The sequence below is a fragment of the Ips typographus genome, linkage group LG8, assembly GCF_016097725.1.
Source record: "Ips typographus isolate SLU linkage group LG8, UJ_Ityp_2.0, whole genome shotgun sequence".
In the NCBI taxonomy this organism is placed as follows: domain Eukaryota; kingdom Metazoa; phylum Arthropoda; class Insecta; order Coleoptera; family Curculionidae; genus Ips; species Ips typographus.
Genome location: NC_138429.1, coordinates 1,924,884 through 1,947,720, shown reverse-complemented (window position 1 = coordinate 1,947,720; position 22,837 = coordinate 1,924,884). Strand labels below are relative to the sequence as shown.

The 22,837-nt window shown below is 35.0% G+C and overlaps 4 protein-coding genes and 1 long non-coding RNA gene across 10 annotated transcripts in view; 1 reads left to right on the top strand and 4 right to left on the bottom strand.

Annotated features, from left to right (window-relative positions):
• Positions 1-1,982: 1,982 nt before the first annotated feature.
• LOC145732954 (facilitated trehalose transporter Tret1-like) lies at positions 1,983-5,730 on the bottom strand. Its single transcript, XM_081985520.1, has 6 exons — positions 5,534-5,730; positions 4,660-4,903; positions 4,426-4,601; positions 4,211-4,366; positions 3,653-3,909; positions 1,983-3,598 (listed from the first exon to the last, which is right to left on the bottom strand). Exons 1-6 carry the CDS (start codon positions 5,637-5,639, stop codon positions 3,083-3,085), a joined length of 1,455 nt encoding a protein of 484 aa, XP_081841646.1. The 5' UTR covers positions 5,640-5,730; the 3' UTR covers positions 1,983-3,082.
• A 190-nt stretch (positions 5,731-5,920) lies between these two features.
• Positions 5,921-10,164, bottom strand: LOC145732957 (uncharacterized). Its single transcript, XM_081985525.1, has 6 exons — positions 9,758-10,164; positions 8,816-9,026; positions 8,541-8,764; positions 8,350-8,490; positions 8,073-8,296; positions 5,921-6,253 (listed from the first exon to the last, which is right to left on the bottom strand). The coding sequence occupies exons 1-6, from the start codon at positions 9,767-9,769 to the stop codon at positions 5,983-5,985; spliced, it is 1,083 nt and encodes a 360-aa protein (XP_081841651.1). The 5' UTR covers positions 9,770-10,164; the 3' UTR covers positions 5,921-5,982.
• Positions 6,260-16,992, top strand: LOC145732961 (uncharacterized). Its single transcript, XR_014179094.1, has 3 exons — positions 6,260-7,695; positions 15,738-16,118; positions 16,177-16,992. It is a non-coding gene; the product is annotated as an uncharacterized LOC145732961 (long non-coding RNA).
• Positions 10,301-13,009, bottom strand: LOC145732958 (uncharacterized). Of its 2 annotated transcripts, XM_081985528.1 has the most exons (5): positions 12,853-13,009; positions 11,203-11,401; positions 10,995-11,149; positions 10,703-10,940; positions 10,301-10,651 (listed from the first exon to the last, which is right to left on the bottom strand). In XM_081985528.1, exons 1-5 carry the CDS (start codon positions 12,862-12,864, stop codon positions 10,464-10,466), a joined length of 792 nt encoding a protein of 263 aa, XP_081841654.1. In that variant the 5' UTR covers positions 12,865-13,009; the 3' UTR covers positions 10,301-10,463. The 2 variants fall into 2 exon arrangements, with proteins under 2 accessions (XP_081841654.1, XP_081841653.1); XM_081985527.1 differs by having other exon boundaries at positions 10,301-10,940.
• A 1,788-nt stretch (positions 16,993-18,780) lies between the features above and the next one.
• The window catches only part of LOC145732952 (sodium-coupled monocarboxylate transporter 1), a 32,279-nt gene continuing 28,222 nt past the window's right edge, over positions 18,781-22,837 (bottom strand). For all 5 annotated transcript variants that reach the window (XM_081985513.1, XM_081985515.1, XM_081985514.1 and 2 more), the window contains 2 exons: positions 22,166-22,416; positions 18,781-19,960 (listed from right to left, as the gene is read on the bottom strand). In XM_081985513.1, coding sequence (XP_081841639.1) covers positions 19,540-19,960; positions 22,166-22,416 — 672 coding nt within the window. In that variant the 3' untranslated portion in view covers positions 18,781-19,539. The remainder of the gene's footprint in view (positions 19,961-22,165; positions 22,417-22,837) is intronic.

The window sequence follows — 22,837 nt, the reverse complement described above, 5'->3', positions numbered from 1 at the left end:
CCGAAAAGTGGCTTTTAATAAGTGGTTGGCAACTGTTTTATAAGCTACATTCATGCCAAAATATTCCTAAATTAGACCACCATACTGACTGAACAGGTCACGTGATATGATTTAGCAAATGTCATTTACTATGTCAACTGGTTTAAAGTTTACGAATTTGACGGATAGAGGGCACCATCTGAAAAACGTAACAAACTTTGTAGTGTTTCCAAAAATGTGCTTAACACTGATTTTCTGAATCAAAGCGATTTGTCCCTTACTGTCTTTCTGGCAGTTCGAACTTTAACACCGCTTTGCTCCCTGACTGTACCAAATTTTGTAGGGTTTTTTTAGGTTATTGTAGAGGACATTTAATGAGGTTTCCAAAAATGTGCTTAAAACTGTCATTTTTCCACTCCAAGTGGATTTTACAGGCGATTTTGTCGCAGTTTCCTCATTAATTGTGGCTTTGACAGCATACAACAAGTTTCCACCATTGATTTAAAGGTATTATTCGTCGATCATGTATTAACAGCCTTTTTTAATGGACGATAACGAATGCAAAATCGTTTATTAATAGGTCTGTTCTCAGAGGCAATCCCTGACTGGTTTCCAACTCAGAAACAGTAAATGTCAATTTTTATTGGTTGAATGCTCACGTGACTATGACGTTTTCTGACTTGTGGCCAATGGATGTATCTATTTCTCTGATTACTAGTTGGAGATTCTTTCTGCGAACAGACCTGAGGCCTAATTCTTGAAAGCAAGGAACGGAATTCTCAAGAGAAGTGTTTATAGAATGTGACAGAAGCAGCTGACAATGGCGGGTTCCTGTCACATTCTACAGGCCTTTCTCTTGATAATTCCTTTCCCTCGTTTCAAGAATACGCACCCTGATGAGTCCCATTAATGCATGATTTTTCAATTGTTTTACTTTAATGCACGATTTTATCATTTTACCAAATACCCTCATAGTATAGTTCTATCCTTCTTTATTTGTATTAAACAGAGAGAAATAGACGCACGTTATTAAGTTGACATCCACCATTAACCACAGAACTAACTGTCACTGTCATTTTCAAAAACGTTTGTTATAGACGACTATTAATTGGCGATTAATAATCTCAATTTTATTAAAAACCATTTCGATTATTAATCGCTTTCATTAATACACTTGTTGGTTGCACACCTATTGCACAATCAAAGTCAAAACTAAAAATTAAATTAAAAAAAAACAATAATAACATTAAATTAAACCAGAGGTCTTAAAACATTTTAACAACAAATATTACTTACTATAGACTAATTTGCCATTCATACCTATATAAGGTGTATTATTAAAAACTTCAATAGGCTCATATTAAATAATGGATGGATTTATTCGGACGTTTAATCAAACGACCCTTATTCTTATTGAATATGTAAAGGGTGGACCAAATCCAAGTTAGCTATAACTTTCTGTCTTGACTGTAATGTCGTACAAATTAATCGAACCACACTGTATAAGTATGACGGAATATGAAAGGTATATAAAGAATCGACCCCCTTTTTCTTCAAGACGACACACACTATTGTCAATTTTCGAATAGAGGATCTTAAATATATAAATTATTTAAAGCCGAAGGCCTTATTGTGAATGGCATAATGTAATACGAGAGCCGTCGTATTATAATTATGATAAAGCAGAAAAGGTGACGGTCGCCATTTAAAATTCAATTTATCATATATTAGCACAATAAAGATAATCAAGGGGGATGCTTATCCTGTTTTTTTTTATTTATAAGAGAAAAGTTGGCAGATTTACACAGTAAAACAAAAAAATTTAAAATTCACATAGCGATTAAGTCAAATGTGCCTGTATTTGTGTACAATTGTCATTCTGTATAGTATAACGTGATTGGTCAAAAAAGCAGCTTTGAGCTTGTCACAACAATCACAAACTACTTCCCACTATGCTGACATTTACACCAATAATGCTGCAAATACTCAATAAAACACATGTGTCGTAAATCAATGAAATTTACGCAAATGCTGTAAATATTATAAATAATTATTAAATCACATAATATCATAATATTGAAGCGGATATAGCTAGGAGTAGTAACCCATAATAACCTCGGCGCGCCAAACTGGTCGGGGGAAGGGATGAAAACGTGTGGAGGGGTTGGGGGAAAAAGCCGAAGGGGTGGTCGAGGTCGTTGTACTTTGCGTAGCGTGGCCCATGCGCCGCCCCAAAAATTCTTCAAAAAAAACCTGGCGGGCGGCGTTTTCTTTTTATTTTTTAATGCCGCCCAGTTATTTTCAGACACGTTTTTCACCTCCGGATTAATTAACCCCTAATTGACACTTTCATAATTTAATTTAGACTTAGGAATACATTTTTGAAAGGTTATTTCAACTTCCATCTGATTCGATCAAAGAAAATGAGCCAAAAACTTCTCTCTTCATAGTAGAAATTCAGCTGGGAGTAATACATAAATTTAACCAAATTAGCGCAGAGATTACAAATGAATCCCCACTGAGCAGCATTTCTTAGGGAGCACAAAACTATACAAGTTTACCCCCAAAAGCATTCAAACAGGTATGGGCATTAAAGCAACTTCTTTTCATCTTCCGGTTCGATTCGTCCTTGCCTAATTTTTGCGGTGTTGCCAGTCTGAAACTGGGTTTCTTGCAAGGTTCTACAAAACTTTAGTTGACAAAAAAACGGCTTGGGGAGAAACTAAGACACTCAGACATTTTGGTTTCAGTCACAATTTTGTCAATCTTTGAATTTTTATTAGAATTTTCGAAAAATTGACAACATTGCTAACATTAGCAGCTGGTAGTATTATCCCCGCCGTATAGACGGGCATTTCATCCCCATTGGCGTCGGTTGGCGGCCATCATAGAACAGGCGGCACCCCGCGCCTCTGTTCACCCCTCTAAGTTTCATTTTAAACTCGGCCAGTTTGCTATTTTTAAACAAACCCTCATAAACATTGTTAGGGTAACTAAAAATATTCTTAAAATACTCTATAACGCTATTAAACAATTAATTAAGTCTTGTTCTGAACAATTTTAACTAAAATCACAGTTGGTACAATTATCTAATTTTCTTAAATTACACTGATGTCGTAACATTTCCATTTTTCTCTGTAATAGTTTTGGGTTTTTCCGCTAAAATATCTATCACCTCCTCTATAGTTTTCCCTTTTGTTTCAGGAACTAACACCACCACAAATATAGTGCCCAAACCGCAGATAATACTAAACACTATAAAAGCTAATCCGATGCCGATCAAACTGATTAAATTGGCAAATTGATTGGTAACGAGGAAAGCCAATAACCAATTCAGTGAGGCTGACAATGAGCTGGCTGTGCCTTTATCTTTCGGATGGAACAGTTCCCCCATGATCATCCACGGAATCGGTCCAAATCCAATCGAGAAAAATATTATGTACAAAGCTAAACTGACTAGAGGTACGTATGTGTATGAACTTAGATTTATAAAGTCTTTTGCGTAAAAGTAAACACCCAGTATAGCTAAAGAGACGCACATCACTGAGTCGGATAAGATTAGTAGAATTTTTCGACCGGCTCTGTCTATAAGAAGTGTAGAGCACAGGGTGGAAATAACCTGAAATTTAATTGCAAATCATTTTTTATGAATGCAATGCCCAACACAACGTACCTGCACTAGTCCAATCAATATACTGCATGTTCCTGGAGACAAGGAACCACCACTCTCCTCGAAAATCGTATTGGTATAGAAAAGGACGGCATTAACACCGCTCAGTTGTTGAAACAGCATCAGTCCAAACGAAATTATTAATGCTCTGAACGTTGGTTTGCAGTTGATCAAATCGGACAGTTTTGCTTGATTTTTTTCACCCTCCTTTATTTCTTCCGCTATTTTCGTCAATTCATCCTCCACTTCATAGTTTGCACCTACAAGAAATTGTTAAATAGGGTGCAATCTGTATTTTACTAGAATTATGGTAAGTTTACAAGCATTGGCGGAAATCGTTATGTAGTTGGAGATTGGTTGAACTAAAAGCTGAAAATATGATTTTCAAGACTTTCTGGCAAATATTAAAACTGACAAATAGGTGACCGTGCTTAACGCTCTGGTTTACGGTATGATGCCAGTGAGTAATTTGTTATTGGTCAAAAAAAGCAGCTTTCAGCTTCTTGACCAATTACAAACTTCCTTCAAGGGTTTCCCTATTAGTTAGTAAACTTTACTTACCTCTAAACCATACCAGGCTACTTTGTGCCTCACTCATTCGTCCTTTTTCACATAAGTACACTGGAGATTCTGGAATAAAAGCAAACGCAAGCAGAAAAACAATGGGAAGCACTGAAGAGACTAGTGACAGTGTCCGTATGTCTGTGATGACATCACCTATAGAAAAATTGAAAAAGTCGTTCCGATTTTGTGATAGGATATTCAAAACATCTTACCTAACAAGTATTCTAAGAGAATCCCCAACGTAATTTGAAACTGAAAGAATGTCCCTAAAGTACCCCGGATTGATACGTGGGCTATATCGGATACAAACATAGGAGCAGCCACACTGATCGTCCCTGAAGATATCCCAGCCAGGAATCGTGCAAAATACAGTACGTAGAGGTTAGAACTATAAAAAAATTGCCCCTATGAACGATAAGAGTAGCTATAAAAAGCTGTTTTCTTACCAAAGATACGCTATTAAGATCCAAGAAATGAAAAGTGGCACTATGACAATTTGTAATGTTCGTTTTCTGCCCATCACTTGACAGAAACGTCCAGCTGGGATGGCTCCAACGAATGCTCCCAACGTTACCAACGATCCCACCCATGATCCTTGGGATAGGGTCAATCCGAAGCTTTTTTCGAATACCGGGATGGCGGAAGACGTCCACGAAAATACCATTCCAAGACATACAGCCGAGAGAGTATCTGTAATCCAGTTAGTAAAATTACCTCTCAAAACGTCCAAATTACATGATAAAATGACATATGACGTGGTTAAACGTGTAAAACGATTGTAAACAACCACTCATTGCAAATGTAATGTCCTCTGTGATGTCCTGCAACGTTTTACAAAGCAATATAACGTTATAAGACGTTCTTTCTTAAAACAATTTTTACAGAAAATCTTATAGTTGTAGGCAACGTCATAGAAACGATACCACTAGATGTTACGTTGTTACATTGTCTTCCTCACTGAGAAAGTAAGGATTTAGACCAAAAATGTAATCATAGAAATAGATATTCACTATTTTCAGAGGACTTATAATAAAGTTATAACTCATTCACCATCTTATTGACAAAAAATGATGTTTTTGTGTATGAGAAAGAGTGTTCTTAGTGTAATCCTCATAATTAGAAGAGGTAAATCACAACAAGAAACAATGTTAGAAAGGTACATGTGCAGCATTTGCGTAAATCTCAACACAGTGGTTAATTTGTGATTGGTTTTTTAGCTTGTTGCCTTTTTTGACCAATCACAAACTACGCTCCTAACACTAACTTAATAATATAAGTACAAGCTCTTTTAGGAAATTATAATCTATACGAAATACTTACCAACAAAAGCCCCTATAAATTGTGGAAGTTTTTTCGGTTGACTCCATCCAGCAGCGGTCATAAGAATACTTCGTGAGTTTTCACTTAATAAAACAGGTCGCGTCATTTTTTTTTTAAACAAATAATTTAAAACTAAACTTTTCTAACCGCCACCCATAACAGACTACTCCGATAAATATTCGAAAACATTTAAAACGATTCCAGATTTCTTAATTCTTTTATATCGTCCCGGGAGGTTAGAGGTTAAGCTGATAGCAATTTTACAACAGTTGATAGTAGTCGAGCCCCTTTACCACCACTTAAAAAAGCCTTGATAGTATTTTAAAAGTATCGAAGTCCATTTTGTAATTTATTGTTTTCCACAGTTAATCAGGGTTAAATCAGTCATTTTTTATACTCTTTATAAGGCTGAATTTAATTACATTAACACATTTGATACAAAATCTAAATTAATATTTCACATTAGTGGTGTATAAGGCTGGGACTACAACTTTTTGTTCTGGTACAAGAGAGCTGGGTTCCACAGGTCCTGGACTAGTGCCAGCCAGTAGGTGGTTTTTGTCGACAGGAATATTAGTGGCAGCTACTCGGAATCCGTTTTTGTCAGCGATATAAGTTACGGTTTGTACTATACCATGGGCATCTATGTAGGAATAGCCCCCTCGTACTACCCCATCAGGTGACTGCGTTTCTGATTTTGCACTGTGCGGTCCTATGTACCTGTAATTTGATATTTAAGGATAATTCAGTAGACAACACGACATAATTCAAGCAAAAAAGCCTCCATGAAGCCCATAAAAAACTAAAATCAATAATTTCGACCGTGTATTTGATTTCGTGCGCCTTTAACCAGGGCCTACTCAGACCGTCTTCGTTTCAACACTTCAGGGGTAGAATGTGACGTCACAATGACGTAATTTAACAAAAATCTAATTTGAGACACTGTCAAACTATGTCATCGTGACGTAACATCCGCTCCGATCTGGTAACAGAGCATCTAAATGAACTAGGCCGGTGGAGGCGGACATATTGTTATACTTACTGATTTAGAGGTTAGTACTGTTAGTAGTGCACATCCTCCTCAAAACAACTTAAAAAAGCCGGTTAAAACGAGTTTCAGCTAGAAAAAAGAGCACCAAAACGTTCTATAAAGAGTCCTAGTCACGGAACGGGTAGTTAATACGGCACTAAGTTTGAATTTCCTGAAAAACCTGGATTAGAAAGTTACCGGGCTTTGAAGTTCAACACCAACAACAAGGTTTGGAAAAAACTGAATTTTTAATGTTTTTTTACTGTAGCCTGTAAGCAATTTGATTGAAGATTGAGGTTAAGTTTAACTCTATTAGTAACGGTAAAGTGTTCTGGAAAATTCATTTTACTCACAATTTGATGATTAACAATTTAAAGATAATTCAGTAAAAAACACAACATAATTTAAGCAAAAAAGCCTCTTTGAAGCCCATAAAAAACTAAAATCAATAATTTCGACCGTGTATTTGAATTCATGCGCCTCTAACCAGGGCCTACTCAGACCGTCTTCGTTTCGAAATTTCAGGGGTAGAATGTGACGTCACAATGACGTAATTTAACAAAAATCATAATTTGAGCCACTGTCAAACTACTTCATCGTGACGTAACATCCGCTACGATCTGGTAACAGAGTATCTAAATGAACGGTGCCGGTGAAGGCCCTGGAGGCGGACATATTGTTATTCTTACTTTAGAGGTTAGTTTAGTAGTGTACATCCTCCTCAAAACAACTTAAAAAACCGGTTAAAACAAGTTTCAGCTTGAAAAAAGAGCACCAAAACGTTCTATAAAGAGTTCTAGTCAGGGGACGGGTAGTTAATACATCACTAAGTATGAATTTCCTGAAAAACCTGGATTAGAAAGTTACCGGCCTTTGAAGTTCAGCACCAACAACAAGGTTTGAAAAAATTGAATTTCTAGTTTATTTTTAATGGTTTGTTTACTGTAGCCTGTAAGCAACTTGATTGAGGTTGAATTCAACTCTATTTTAGTAAGAAAAGAGTGTTCTGGGAAATTCAATTTAGTCACAATTTGGTGAAGGATGTGTGCTATAGAAAAGTTTCAATACCTGAAAACTGTGCAGTAAAAGCAACATTGCCATGTTAAAATCACACTGGATCAGCTATAAACAAGTAAGTTGTTATCAATCTTTACTATCATCTGAAAACTGTTTTCAGTTTCATGGTATAACAAGCAAGAAATTTGTGCTTTTTTTGTTAGCTAAAAAACAATGTTTTACTGTTTCAGTAGCCTTGTATAACAAAACCATAACCTGATTAATTTAAATATCTAAATAACATAATTTAAACTTGATAATACAAATTAACTTTATTACTGTGCAAGGCATCTTCATGTGACTTGCAACACAAATTTGGTTCATTAACAGCGTGGAGATAAATCGCAATCAATTTTTATAATAACATGTGTATCGCAATTAAATCAATGTAGTATGGAGACCTTTGATTTGTTTTGTAAATAGAGAATCGCAATTTGATAATCGAGTACATACCCATAAGAATAAGGATTAATTCCATATTCCTGCGGTGTATAGGATACTTGAGCTTGTGGAGCTACAGGCAAATGGTTGTTGTCTCCAAGGTGGGTTTGTCCTGGTACAATGTGACCGTTTATGTCATTTATAGCTGGGCTTAGCGCCACTTGTGAGCGTAACTGTGCTTGCAGTGACGTTTCCTTTGCTACTGCAGCAAGATGTTCATTACGTGCCTTCACTACCTGTAGTTAACAATAAATGTACACTTTTGCACTTGATGGTTTATCGAAATTACTTCAGGCAAATCTACGACAGGTTGCGGTAGCCCATAACCGAGTTGAGCAGCTTGAGCGTTTCTGTAAGCTGCGTTAAGGACAGCAAGGTGCTCAGCTCGTGCTTTAACCACTTCTGGTAAATCAGTGACCGGTTCTGGAAGCTGGAAAATTGAGTATTAAACCTTGTTGACACAAACAGTTGAATAAAAACCTGCTGATTAGGCAATTGAGGAACATCCCCTAGCGAAACACTAACAGGATTAAAGTATGGCACTACTTTAGCTCTTTCAGCTTTAATGGCTTCAAATTCGGCTAAATGAGCTTCTCTAGCTTGAGCCACATCAGGTGCTTCTACTGGTAAATTGGTAGCTGCAACCCTAAATCCATGAGTTGGATCAGCTACATACTGCACAGTTTGCAAGTGACCATCAGCATCTAATAAAAACTATTTTCTTGCCTGAATTTAATACAAAGTGGTTATATTACCAATATATGAGTAACCGCCGTGAGTAACTCCATCAGGTGTTCTAGATTCGCTTTTACTTAAAGTTGGTGTAACAAAACCATAAGCAAAATGTCCTAATTTATTTTGAGAGTGATAAAGCGATTCAATGGGATGGAAATATTCGGGCGACAACTTTATTGGCTCTCCTGTTGGTGCTGCATTTAGCTCCAATAGAAGAGTTAAAGCTGTTATCTAGTAGAGCAGAAATTGTAATTAATAAAAACACGTTTAGACTAAATAACAAACAATATTATCAGAAATTGCAACAGCTATGCACCAAGCTAATTGTTTCCTTTGATACATGAATTCTGGAGAAATTATTTATTCGGTTTGTTTGATAATCATTTACTGAACTAAATTAAGTTTTGCACTAATCAGACCATGTTAATTAATGTAAGCGCCAATGTCGAAGATTAATTGACTTAAAAATATTATTATCACACTTTTCTGAGTAACTAGAAAATACTAGAGTACAGTTGTAATTATGAATCAAACTTCTGGAAAATTTTCAAATTCAAACAGTTTACTGAACGTGGCAAATTTTGTTGATTAATAATTAGGCGTAATGGTACAAACAGTGACAAATAACGATTGTCCATATGTTTTGATAATGTAAACGACAAGACGCAATTAAAGGTTGTGATAACGTCGAACTTTAGTGATAGTTAATTTTATAAAAATGACATTACTTATTTAACAGCGAAAAGTAAACGTTTACAAGTATTCATTTTCTTGTATCAGTATATCAAACTCAAGGACACCAGCTTAAAATTATTAAACTGTACTTTGAAGAAATTTATAAATAACTGGTTTTCAAGGTAAATGCACCCTAATGAACAAAACTCTAAATAAGGGTTAAAACTGTATAATCTTGCATTAGGGGTCAATTGTAAACCAACACTAAGCATTCAAAAATATCTTACCAATAATAGCATAACTTATTACAAAATTCACTTACTGGACTAACAAGAACAACTTATTAAATGTGTGACCTTAGCCCCTTATATAGCACGCCCCGCCTAGGTAGAAAGATATTCACCAGCTTCCACGTACTGTTTCACTATTATCAATGTGACTGAACCGATTTGTTAATTAAAAATTACATTTATTACAAATTTAAAACACTTAAATTGAAAAAAATATATTAATTCAAGGTTGTGCTTTAACAAGATGTTGCAGAGCTTCCTATAGGTGCGTTCTAAGGATTACATTGCAAAAAGTTTTTACAGAATAATAGTTTTAATAGGAAAGTGGTTGGGTTTTATATTAAATTCAGTCTAGCTCTTCTAAGCAAGTTTGCATTAACTGTAAATGTCAGTTCCATACTTCCTATAATCTTGATGTGAAAACATGATGCGCACTCCTTGCTCGTGAAAGCAACAAAAATTTGTTTTCTAAAACTTACATAACCCATCCATTTAAACTTATAAAGTAGTTTTCTGATTAAAATTTTATATAAAACACAATTTCTAGAAAACTGCATATATTCAACTTTGCTGATTTAACAAGACTTCTTTCTTACTATAAATAGTGACAACACAGTGTGACAGGAGCATTTGCAACTATGCAAACTTTAAAAAAAAACTGACCAATTTTGCTTTAAGTACATTGTTGGTAACATTTTTACTACTAATAATAGTGTCCTGGAGCAGCAATGTGATTTCCTGTTAAGACAGCAGAATAAGCAGCAAAATGGTGAGCTTTAGCCGCTTTGACTTCGGGAGTTTCAAGCGGTTGGCCATCTGGACCAATGCTGGCATAAGGACCGTAATACCTGCGGTAATCGTCTTCAGGTGCTTCAGAATTGTATGGTGCAGCTAAGAAATTATGGCTTAATCTATACTTTAGGTAGATAAAGTAGTATTTACCAGCATAATGTGTAGCGGGACCTACTCTGGTACTGGCCTCAGCTAAAGCAGCAAAATGATTAGCTTTAGCAGCTTGAACTTCGGGTGTTTCAACTGGAACCCCATTAGGTCCAATAACAGGAATGTGGTAGCCGCCATACACTTCACGACGTTTTCGTGAGTGGAAATAGGTGGCAGGACCAGCGCGAGCATTAGCTTCGAGATGAGCTCGGAAATGGGCTGCTTTAGCTAGCTGCACCTGTTTATCACAACTCAAATTATAATTTTTACTACTACATATCCAACAAAATACCTCAGGAGTATCAACGGGGTAAGGACCAGCTAAAAGTGGAGCAGAAACCAAAGGGACGTGCACACCATTTCGTTCAGCCGCTACGGCAAAGTCTCTGTAGTGTTGCAGTTTAGCTGAGGCGACTTCGGGAGTGTCCAAAGGAAGAGCATTGTGTCCTAAATTAATAAATTTAGTTACAATTTGTTTAACAGACGAAGTCACACTGTACCTAGAGAGGGAACAGCGAAAGCGGTGAATGGAACGGACACAGATCCTCCATGAGCAGAGGCCAGGGCAGATAAATGACTGGCTCGTGCTTCTTGTACTTCAAGAGGTTCAATGGGAACTCCATTAGGACCGATTACCGGAATGTGTTGGGGGCCCAAATAGGCAGCGTTCACCGCCACCAATGTACAGGAAAACAACACCTAAACAAATTACCTATTAGAGTTCATATTTTCGTGGCGCGTAAATAACAATGAATCAGCGAACTGTGAACTACAAAATTCGTTCTGGCTGATTAGAGAACGGAATTTTAAATTAACGCACATTAGTAAATAGTTGCTATACTCTTTGACCAATCACAGTAGTTTTCAGATCAGTCAACCCTTAAACGATTGAATTTTCCCAAACGCGTTTTAAATAAATTGACAGATTTCACTAAAATATGTTTTATGCGTCCATTTAAAATTACATTTACTCAACTGAGATTCGATGATCTCCGAATGAACACAACTGACAAAATTCAACTCATAAACCTATAAAATTAAATGATTTGGATATTTTGGATTTTATATAGCTTCATAGAGTGGTATTTGACAGTTTGCAGAATTTTGACATATGGAACTAGCTCCAAAGAAAACTGCTCCTGCTCATGGATCTCGAAAAAACATTTAATGTAAATTTTAACCGATTGTACTAGCTCTAACAAAGTTTAAGTTATTTAATAGCCTCATGGGAAAGATTTAGATTGTTTTCAAGCTTATAACAGATTGAAATATGTCCAAAATAAACAGATGACTGTCCAATTTCTACTATGATTTGATTGTATTGCTTTGAATTTTATAGCTTCATGGAGAAGATTTTGATAGTTTCCAACTGAAATATGCCCCTTTTAAGCAGGTTTCGTAGCTTTATGGAGTGGAATTTGTCAGTTATTACCATTGAGACAGATCGAAGTTCATAAATGCCAAAAAACAACTCATGAAACTGTAAAATTATAAATATTAATATGATTTACACTAATTGTATTGCTTTTGAACAAGTTTTGTCATTTTATAGCTTCATGGAGTGGTATTTGAGCGTTTTCAAGTTTAGGACAGATTGAAATTGATGATTAATGTCCAATTTATTTTTCTAACCCTGTATATAGGCAAATATTTTTGTTGTTTTACTGAATAAGTGTAATATAAGTTTTCACAAACACATTTCAAAAAAATTTAACTTTGTTAGATCTGGCAATACTGTGTCAGATTGAAACACAGTCTGTATATTGCCTCAGTTTCTTCAGATGGCGCTACTGTAGCAAAAAAAAACCTTTTATCCGATAATCTTAATAAGGTAGATCGCAATTTTTATGTAACCTTGATATAAGTAATTTTGCATAGCAATGAGGCAAGTACGGTGGACCTCATCATTTTATATGACAGTAATAATTACAATCCGCATTCATAAGAAATATTTGTAACTTATTATTAATTAATGACAAGGTGTGCAATTGCATAGCATTAGATTTGAGTCAAGGGTTTTTTTAAATTTGTGAGTAGTTTACTAACTTACTTGAGAACAAATTTTCAATTACACTGCAATTTTTATGTTTATAAAATTTCTTGTAAAAATACTGTTATACACTGTTTTCTACACTAAACACACTACTTACCAAAAACTTCATGGTAAAACTAATGAAAACTCTACCTCCTATTGTCTATAGGACTGTTGAGTCGGAACTGTGTGCTGATAGCGCGGCCCCGCCCGGTATATATTAAGCCCCCCAATGTTAGCACCATCTGAAGAGCAAGGTCCCTTTCACTAAAAGGATCTGAGACTATAGCGGGCAAATTGATACCATTTAGAAAACATTCTTAAAGATCAAAATAGGGTTTGTTTGTTAATGACAAATTGAATTAATATTTGAAATCAGTATATTTTTGTAATTTGTCTGGTTACAATGATACTTAATTAATAATCTAGTAGAACGGACTTTTTTTAATAGTGCCATTTAAAATTTTACGTGTAAAGATCCGGATAAAAAAAATAATTTGTTTAAATTTGATTGAATTTTGATTAGGGTGGTATAGTCTAGTTTGTATTAGCTTTGGGATTTTAGGTTAACATACACACATACACATTTCAGTTACGTTGTGAGGGTGTTACATATGAAAGTGGCTTACTCCTAACCTAATATTGAAACTGTCATAACCAACCTATCAAGCATTTTGTCTATGGTAGCATAAAGTGAAATAAAATTTTAGAAAACAACTCACTTGACCACTGTGCTGCACATGTGGACTTTTACACTAAAAAACACTTGATTGCGCATTCCAAATTACAAAAAAAAAAAACATTCTCATACGATTCATTATCGGTATTTTGTGTGTTATTGTTTTCTACCTTTACTGCTTGGCGGGTCTCACCAATTAGAGCATGACAAGAATTATTATGGCATTTGCAATTTTATGTTATCTGTGACAATATAGCATATTTAAATTAAACAAAAAGCGGCTACGGACCCGCGATAATGGAATGATTGATGCAATTTTAATAGATTTTTCGCTTGATTCGTACAGTGTGGAGTATAATCGCACCAGGTAATGGGGTATGTGTGCTCGATGTGGTCAGGAAATTGTTTTGTTTAGGAGCTTTAATTATTTTTTCTTTAGGGTTCGATGGTCGTAACAGGCGAGCAATTACCTATATTGTTATAGAATCTATTTTGCTGCAATTTAACTGTCAATGGGAAAATAATTACGTTTTATCAAGCAATCTTGACAACTTGTTGAGGTTTTTGTAAAGTTATAGGCAAAAAGTGGCGCACCTGATTTTTTTGATAAAGTTCACACTGATTGACAATAATTAATTATTCAAAACTTTTTAGGTCTTGTGTGTTTTTCGTCTTAGAACATTCTTGTAGAAGGTTTGCTTTGACAAAACGAATTAGTAAATTTATGAATTAGGAACAAAACCAGATCACACATACTCAGACTAGCGATGCTTGTTAACCTCGACTGCACCTCGTTCATCAATTTGCATTAGAGTCGAGAATGTATTACTTTTCCTCTTTAGTATGCAATATGGGTACTATTTTTGACCTGAACTATTTCCGTATTGATTTTGATGCAACGCATTATAACCGAATACAAGGGTGCCTAGAAATTGGCTAGTAAATTGGAAAAGGTATTTTTTACTCTCTACTTACCAGTTACTTCCCTGTTAAAATTAGCATTACTTACAGAACTAATACTGGTATTATATGACTTGGGGAATTATTTCTAATGAACTATGAACTATTGTTATTCATCAAGTAGCAGAATTATGTTGGGTGAGGTACCTAGACCACGGTCATTGACCAATATAAATCAAGATTCTGGTACTATTTGCAGTTAACAGAAATTTGTAATTTTCGTTACAATAATGCCTTGAGACTAATGTCTACTACAATAATATTGCTTGCCATAAATCACAGTTTAATGTTTTACCGAGCAGGGTGCTAAAAAAGATTAAAGACTTGTCATTGCTAATTCCTGTACAAGTTAAGAGTTTTATCACTAATTAATACAGCATAACGGATATATTTAGATTCGTACTACATTCCTGTATGACAATTTACGACTTTATTTAATGCACTTGGTTCAACCTTTGCATTAAAAAATGTCATAACTTAATATTAATATGAATTAAGTATGTAAGTTGGCCTTTTTGATAACGATCATTTCATGACAAATTAGCGTATGTAGATTTCCTTTTATTTTCTGATACAAGAAAATACGTATTGCAAACTATTATTTGTCTGAAGTAAGTAAATAGAGCATTACATTCAAATTCTTTTAAAAAAATAAACCAACAACCACAAACAAAAATATTTTAATATTTCATACCGCACGTTTTTTGATTGAGAAAAATAAAAGGTTTGTTCCAAATATTTACATCAAAATTTAGTTTTATTTTCATTGAATTTTGTACTTTAATATCGCGTAGTTGAGTCAGGTCCGATTACCACAACGATTTTGTTCGTGTCGTGACCCAAATACGTGATACCGAAACAAGTGTTGCACTTTAAGATTTTTTCGTACGTTCTTTACGTTTTGTTGTATACAAAAGGAATTAGTGCGGAATTGGTTTACTGGGTGGTGTCGATTAATCCCCCTCGTAAGAAACTGCATATCATTTTCTGCCAGTGACCTAAGATTATACTGAAATGGGTGGAGTACTACCATTCCACTAAAAATCTGCAGTTTATTGTATGGTGAAGAATTTGTTAATCAATCAATGTCATTGGCAGCAAAAGAAGCCGCAAAATTCTCACTAGCGATTACTTCACTCAATGTAATCGATATATTGACACCTATAAAGGATTTATGAGAGGTCACATTTTTAAATGCGATTTACTTTGAAACGTGCAGTGACAAAGTCACGTTGAAATTCTAAATCGGTGAGGAAATTCAGCTAATCTACTCAATTCAACAAAAAATAATATACGGAAAACATTTAAATCATAAATCAAACGGTTGACATTGCTGTTTGTAATTATTGTTTAAACATTTTCAGTAAAAACCCTCCAAGAAGCAAGCAAAACCTGGCAACTGTGTGGAAGAGTGAAGTGAATCACAAACAACCAAACCTTTTTAGAATGGCAAATACAACAAGAACAGGCCCGTTTTGTGAGGATGAACGTGCGGCATATCATTGAAAAAACCAGGAAATATGGCAAAACAGCATACTTATGTTGACTTTGGGATGACATGTCGTAGATGGGGACCTTTCAACGTGGAACGTGGTGTACGGCAGGGTTGTGTGCTGTCACCCTTATTGTTGGGGAGAATATATCATAAGGAAAGCCTTGGTCGGCTGGGAAGGAGGATGGATAATCTCTGCTACGCTGATGACAGCACACTTATCGTCAAAGATGAGATTGAACGAGTAGAGAGAGTGAGCTTGGAGTTTGGTTTACAACTGAACCGTCTAAAAACAAAACTTATGTTAATAGATCGCATTTCGTAACCATACTCGAAGAGCTTAACATCCAAGTCAGATTGTCAACTGATTCTCAAGTATTTTGGACATGTCAGCAGGAGCAAAGATGATAATCTCGAAAAACTTACGCTCCAAGGGAAAGTAGAGGGAACACGACCTAGAGGACGTTGTCCAAAACAATGGCTGGACCAGGTAAAGCAGTTTACAGGAAAATCTTTATTATATATGATTTACAGATACTTATACAGGGTGGTCCAGTTTTAAGTGTCAATAATTCCCCATTTGATAGCTAATCAAAAAATAAGTTGACTTGCATTATGTCATTTTTCTGAAAAACGTCTCTTAAGGAAGATACAGTCTTCCAAATTTCAATTTAAAAAATCGTTTTATAGTTTAAAACTGAACATCCAAGACTTGTGAAAGTCCAAATTTGTACTGAATAGTCTAAAAACTTTTTTACTACTAGGAATGGTCTTATGATTCGCTTTCTCAGGCTGCCATCCTGGTTGAGTGTCTGAAACTGGCATTCAAGAACTAAAAAAAGTCCGGAAATCAAGACAAAGATTGTATTGTGCATGAAACTCATTTTTTACTACTAAAAATAATATAAAAGTTGACTTTTAATGCTAGAACTGACTTTACTAGGACTAAAGAGAGCCCAAAAGTATATTTTCAAGACTTTAATTGGTGTACAACTCTATCGACTATTTTATTTCTAAAAATTAGTTCTCAAGACTATTATTGTAGCATTTGGTACCAACATTTTTTATTTTTATTACTGAAGAAACTTGACTTTTGGAAATAGTCTTAAACTCGATTTTTCAGTCTTAAAAAGCACTAAAAACAGTCTGAATTTCTTAGAGATGCTACAATTTATTGCACCTATGAGTATAGAAGTCAATTTAATAGTGAAGAAGCTTGAAATAACATTTTCAAGACTATGGTCAGTGGACACACTGGCTTTTAGGCCTGATAAGTCAAAAACTTTGTAAAGATAGTCTTAAAACTCGATTTGAGGCACTGAAAACAACCTTAAAACACTAAAAACAGTCTAGTTTATTAAGAAATACCCGAATTTTTAGCACTAAGGTGTCTAGAAGTCGATTTAATAGTGACAAGGCTTGGAATGCCATTTTAAGTCTATGAAGAATGTAAAAATTGTTTTTTAAGTTTGCTATGTCAATAACTTGGTGAAGATAGTCTTGAAACCCGATTTTCCAAGCTGAAAGCAGTTTTGAAGCACTAAAAATAGTCCAGAATTCGAAGAAAATGAAAAGCAAAGTAAAAAGCACGAAAAGTTTGTTTTCAAAACAATTTTGATGAATCTAATGTCAATGTCCTGCATCTAAGACTATTTTCAAGACTAAAATATTGAAATTTGTCTTCAAATTATGAAAACTCACTTCAAATGCAAATTTTAAGCTTCTGATGTCACTTTTCATTAGTTCAGTCACATTTTGGGGTTCAAGTCAATTTTTAAGGTTTAAATGTATGAATTTGTAGTAACAAATTCTTGAAAAAGTAGTTTTTATGTCTACAAGTCAATTTTTAGTATTAAAGTCTCTCGATTTGCATGAAAACAGGTTACAAACACAATTTTTAAGCTTCTGAAATGTCTATCTTTTCTAATTCAATTTTCAAAACTAAAGTCTTTTAGTTTGTCTGGAAACTATGAAAACTGGCTACAATAATATTTTTTAAACTTCTTAAGTGAATTTTCCGTTTCCAAGACAATTTTTAAGTTGGGTTGGGTTAGTTTTGGGTTTTTGACTAATAACGTGTAATAAAGTGCTTGTTCCAAATTTGATCAATATTGCTCCAACGGTCTGACAGTTATAAAAAAAAAAACGATTTTTTAAACAGAAATTTCCAACTTATTTTTTAATTGGCTATGGATTGGTGAATTATTGACATTTAAAACTGGACCACCCTGTAGAGGTTGTTGATTACACGTATAGTAAACTCACTTCGTAAACCAATCCTAATGGGTAGTTCACATTACATAACGTTTTTGGTTTTTACTGTATGCAAATGTTATTTACAGATTATTTTGCACCTCATTATACTGGAATTTTCATTGTATGCGCGTACGTAGGACAGGAGGCAATATTAACTTAATTATTGCAAGGTTACACTTTATAGGCACCTTGATGACATTAAGTGAGATTTTTTGGTGTTTGCCCACCCAGTTTTTTTTTATTAATAATTAACGAGTTTGATTATCAATCACATAAAGTCTAGCTAGCTATAAACGCTCTATCAATTTTTTTTAAATCTGGTAAAGGCTATCCTGTATGTTTTTAATTCTGGAATCTTTATCGATAAATATTCAGTTCAATCCACCTTGATGAGTGTACCGTACACCTGCTTTCTTCCTACATTCTTTGCATTATTATGTAAGTCTTATTTTGATTTGCTTACCTTGATTCACATTCGATAAAGGGGCGTTCCATAGTTTAATCTGGCGCGGTGCTATTGTCTTGCCATAATATAATTGAATTTTTCAAATTGCGTTTGGTGCTTAAAACACATTTACTATTAGATGTGTAAGGTTAAATTCAAATGACTTCTGTGTGGTAACTGAAGCAAAAGTCACTTTAATAAAACACAAAAGAAATTTATTGAAAAGTGTTTTTTTGCGTCAGGAAAAACTACAAATGTAGAAATAAACCAGTTGAATTTATGCAAAAATAGAGTACATCAAGCTTTTAAACTAAATTCACTTAAGCATTGCCTTAAATTACAATTTCAGATTCTAAAGTAAGGCAATAAATGGAGTTTACTTGTAGTAGTAGTAGTAGCAGTGCAAGTATTCCAATTTTACCAAAATCAAACCTCCTGTAGTAGACTACGAGTCTAAATATGGAATTGAGCATTAATTTATTTAGAGATCCAACGGTCAGATCTATGAAATATCTGCTCTCCAATTAGAGAATCCTACAATGACCATCAGAATACATTGTTCACCACTTAAACGTAATATTTAATAGTAGTTTTAAATAAATACAAAACAAATTATATCTAAACTGGTACGAAAACATTGACATTCTAGTTGGACAACAGTACACTTACAAAAATAATACGAGTAATATAAAGCGTGAGAGGGCTGAAACGACAGAAAATGTCAATTATTTTATTAAGTACTGATACAGCTAGAGATCACAGACTTTTGAGCCACCTAAGGTGAGACGGTTTTCACAGGCAGACTGCTTTTTAGTTTCTATGCCCGTATTTATAGTAGTTGTGATTTGAGGTCAAATTTCAACTCAATTATTGCAAAACTTGAGTCGTATTCGAAGACAATCACTTTGCCTATAAATATGGGCATCACTGAAATGATACTTGCATACCTACAATCCAGTCACTCTAGCAAAAATCATGACATAACTTTATAAGTGCCATTAACTTCTTCCATTGGCATATCCGGTGAATATCCCGCATTCACCGTACCAATTTTAGGTTCAACTTTCTCATTTTCCACTTCCAAGTCCCTTTTGCTGGGCCCTACGCTGCTTTGCCGGCTAACACCGTTTTCCGCTACGTTCACTGCATTCGAAGAATTACGTTTCACTTTTTCCTTGGGCTCTGCCAGCAGATCCTTGCTATAATATTGACGTTTCTTTCCAGGGAACAAGTCTGCCATCTTGCGGGCCCAGGGATGAATCAGTTCCTCGTCGTATTGATCGGATTCGCTGGCGGTGAAGCAGGAAACCGCCCAGCCCACCCCAACAGTGATGAAACAACCCAGAATCGAGTAATACATGTAGGTGATTGAGTAGAGGGCTGTTAGTGGATCGCTGAAACGAAAGATGACACTGTGAGTACTAAGTAGAGATGGACAATTTTGTTCAATTTGCATCAAAAGCAACAATTCAGGCAGTGGAATTATAAAATGTTAAGTAGATGTGTTTCTTGGAAGAACCACACAAGTAAGTAGTCTTTACAGTATACTTTTCTTACGTCATGTGACAGCTGTCGTAACGGTTAAAACCAGGGATGTAAAATTTTCGGAAAATTCAATTTATGGAAATTTTTAGTGATATTGAGCAAAAACTGCAAAAACCTAGAGTCAACTTTGACGCCCTCTAACGGCTAAACGGGGCAACTTAGCCCTGCCCGCTGAACGTCACGTGATAGCCCCGTTCATTAGCTTTCTTTCGTTATACGGTAGTTTTATACAGGGTGTTTGAAATAAGCGAGTTATGGACGATTTTCTGAAAAAGTGCACGAAATTTTAATATAACTTAGGGAATTTTTGGGCCTACTATACTAACGGCGACTATTTTGGACTTTCCTTAATCAAAGTGATTTTTTTTAACTAATTTGAACCTGGGGAACACAAATCTGACGTCCATTTTGCTCTAACTGGAACCGTTTCGGAGATGACCTTGAAATTATGTCAATTTTGACACTTTAGGGCGTGGCACCCTTGCAAAATTACATTTTGACAAATGACACTTTACGTCATTTTTGTACTATTAACCTGAAGGTATTTAAGCAGTTGAGGTTAATTTTGAAAATAAAAAATTTTCTGAAAAAAAACACAAGGTATCACCCTTGAAAATTCTTGACAATTCCAGTTTTTAATTTTTCAATGTCAAACGGTGCGTGATACCTAAAAAGTGTATAGAAGGTAGAAGTTGCATCCCATCGAGGTGCATTTGCGGTAAAAACTTCAGACTTCTAACCTGAGATCGTTCCTGAGATATTGACCAAAAACTGTTAAAAACGATAGTCAACTTTGACGCCCTCTGGTGGCTAAACGGGGCAACTTAGCCGTGCCCACTCAACTTCACGTGATAGCCCCGTTCATTAGCTTTCTTTTGTTATACGGTGGTTTTATACAGGGTGTTTGAAATAAGCGAGAAAAATGCACCAAAATTTCGATCAAATTGGGAATTTCTGCTTTCGAGGAGAGTGGTCAAAAAAGTAAGGCTGTAGGAGGAAAAACAATTGAATATCGATACAAACATTTTACATCAAGTAGGCCTAGAATATGACGTAGATTTCAAAAATCGAATAAAAAATTATAAGTTTGGTTTGTTGCTCAAATTTGGGACACCCTGTATACTGATGGATTGTCTAGGAATAAAGTAGACTCAAATATCTATAAGATTCATATTTGGTATGTTTTTTTATAGAATGAAAACAAGTTCAATAAATCATCCTGTAAACTACTCCATTGTATTGTCAATAACTCGGTTATTTTGACAATTATCGGTTGGTTCAATATACCAATTTGTAGCCCTTGAAATTCTCTTTTGACCACCCTGTATAGCGTTTTTACCTAAAACGTCGAATAACTGAGTTATTTACTGTTAAAACTGAGTTGTTTTTTGTAAAGTTTGACAGCCCAGAAGGGAGAACATATAGAACATCTATTCAATTAAATCAGATTATTTTTTATTTAACCCCGTTTGCACCGTCGTTTTGTAAGCCAAGCTTAATTTAAGTGTGGGTTAGACTGTGACAGTACAGATGAAAAAAGTCACACTCTAAACCACACTTAACTTAAGCTATGCTTAAAGTACGATGGTGCAAATGGCGGTTAGATGTCTTAAATTATCTCATTAGAATGCATGATAAGTTTGACAATAACAATGACAAGTTTGACAGTTGTTTTCCCTATCATGGAAAATTTTCATTTAAACATGAAGTAATTTTCCGGTAAATTTCCAAAAATTGAAATTTTCCAACTAGAAAATTACCGCTTTTACATCTCTGGTTAAAACTCACTGACCAGTGAGCTGAAAGTATAAAATAGCTCTATAGAGCCAAATTTGTCAGTTGTGACGTTAAGGAACATTTTGAGTGACATCACTGAAAGTCATCACTGTCTATGTCTATGTGTGATTTATTGCTGCTTGATTTTTGGAGACCACTGGTCCAAAATTCAAATTAAGAATTGTTGCATAGCCATATATTTATATTAACTAATTAGCTTTTATAACTGTTAGGTTAGGTGTTAGTATTGTGAAATCTTTACAAAACTATTAACTTACGATTTTTCGGCCCTGGTAGTATTAAGGGGAGCCAATGAATCGTTGTAGATAGTGTAGGGAGATGGAGTGGTGGTAGGAATCCACGTGGAAGTTCTATGTTCAAGTTTCAGAATGTGATCGTTGAAAGACGAATTCGAACATCCGTCTGTGTGTAAAGGTAAACTGGCCGCAGGTGGTTTGTCTATGCTCAAACCGCCAAATGTTATCCATAAAATCAAAATGTGGCCTACTATAACACCAGCGGAAGCACCCTGAAAAAAAAATAACAGTATAAACTTCTCTGAATAATAAATATTTTTTTAATTTGAAAGTAAACTGAGCGCTTGAAATAAACTTCTTTCATAATCTTGTTGTGTACATGGTCGTTCAAATGCAGCGAAAAGTTTGGATACATTGCTGCAATGTAATATTGTGGCTTGGTTTGCACAAAAAGACGTTAAAAATCGACAAAAGTTTTGACAAGATCCCCATTTTTATTTGGCTCATCCGGGATGTTCGACTATATTTTTCCCGCAGAGATAAAATTTTCTCGTCCGACGCGAACCTGAATATTGTGCTGCAGCGAATTTTCCGTTGAAAAGGAACTTAAATACCCTCGCATATATGTGATGTTCCATGATTTTATGGCTGTAGCGAAATGTTTAAACAGTCAAATGGAATTTGCCTGCCTGA

What these genes read in the sequence shown, in the direction of transcription:
- LOC145732958 (XM_081985527.1), bottom strand. An exon ending in TTTCGCTGTTCCCTCTCTAG is followed by an intron (nt 11,150 to 11,202) that starts GTACAGTGTGAC and finishes TTATTAATTTAG; the next exon opens with GACACAATGCTCTTCCTTTG. An exon ending in ACCCCGTTGATACTCCTGAG is followed by an intron (nt 10,941 to 10,994) that starts GTATTTTGTTGG and finishes TGTGATAAACAG; the next exon opens with GTGCAGCTAGCTAAAGCAGC.
- LOC145732957 (XM_081985525.1), bottom strand. An exon ending in CTCAATTGCCTAATCAGCAG is followed by an intron (nt 8,491 to 8,540) that starts GTTTTTATTCAA and finishes TCAATTTTCCAG; the next exon opens with CTTCCAGAACCGGTCACTGA. An exon ending in CTGTCGTAGATTTGCCTGAA is followed by an intron (nt 8,297 to 8,349) that starts GTAATTTCGATA and finishes TGTTAACTACAG; the next exon opens with GTAGTGAAGGCACGTAATGA.
- LOC145732954 (XM_081985520.1), bottom strand. Translation starts at nt 5,639, where the DNA reads ATGACGCGACCTGTTTTATTAAGTGAAAACTCACGAAGTATTCTTATG. An exon ending in ATCTTAATAGCGTATCTTTG is followed by an intron (nt 4,602 to 4,659) that starts GTAAGAAAACAG and finishes ATTTTTTTATAG; the next exon opens with TTCTAACCTCTACGTACTGT. An exon ending in TATTGATTGGACTAGTGCAG is followed by an intron (nt 3,599 to 3,652) that starts GTACGTTGTGTT and finishes ATTAAATTTCAG; the next exon opens with GTTATTTCCACCCTGTGCTC.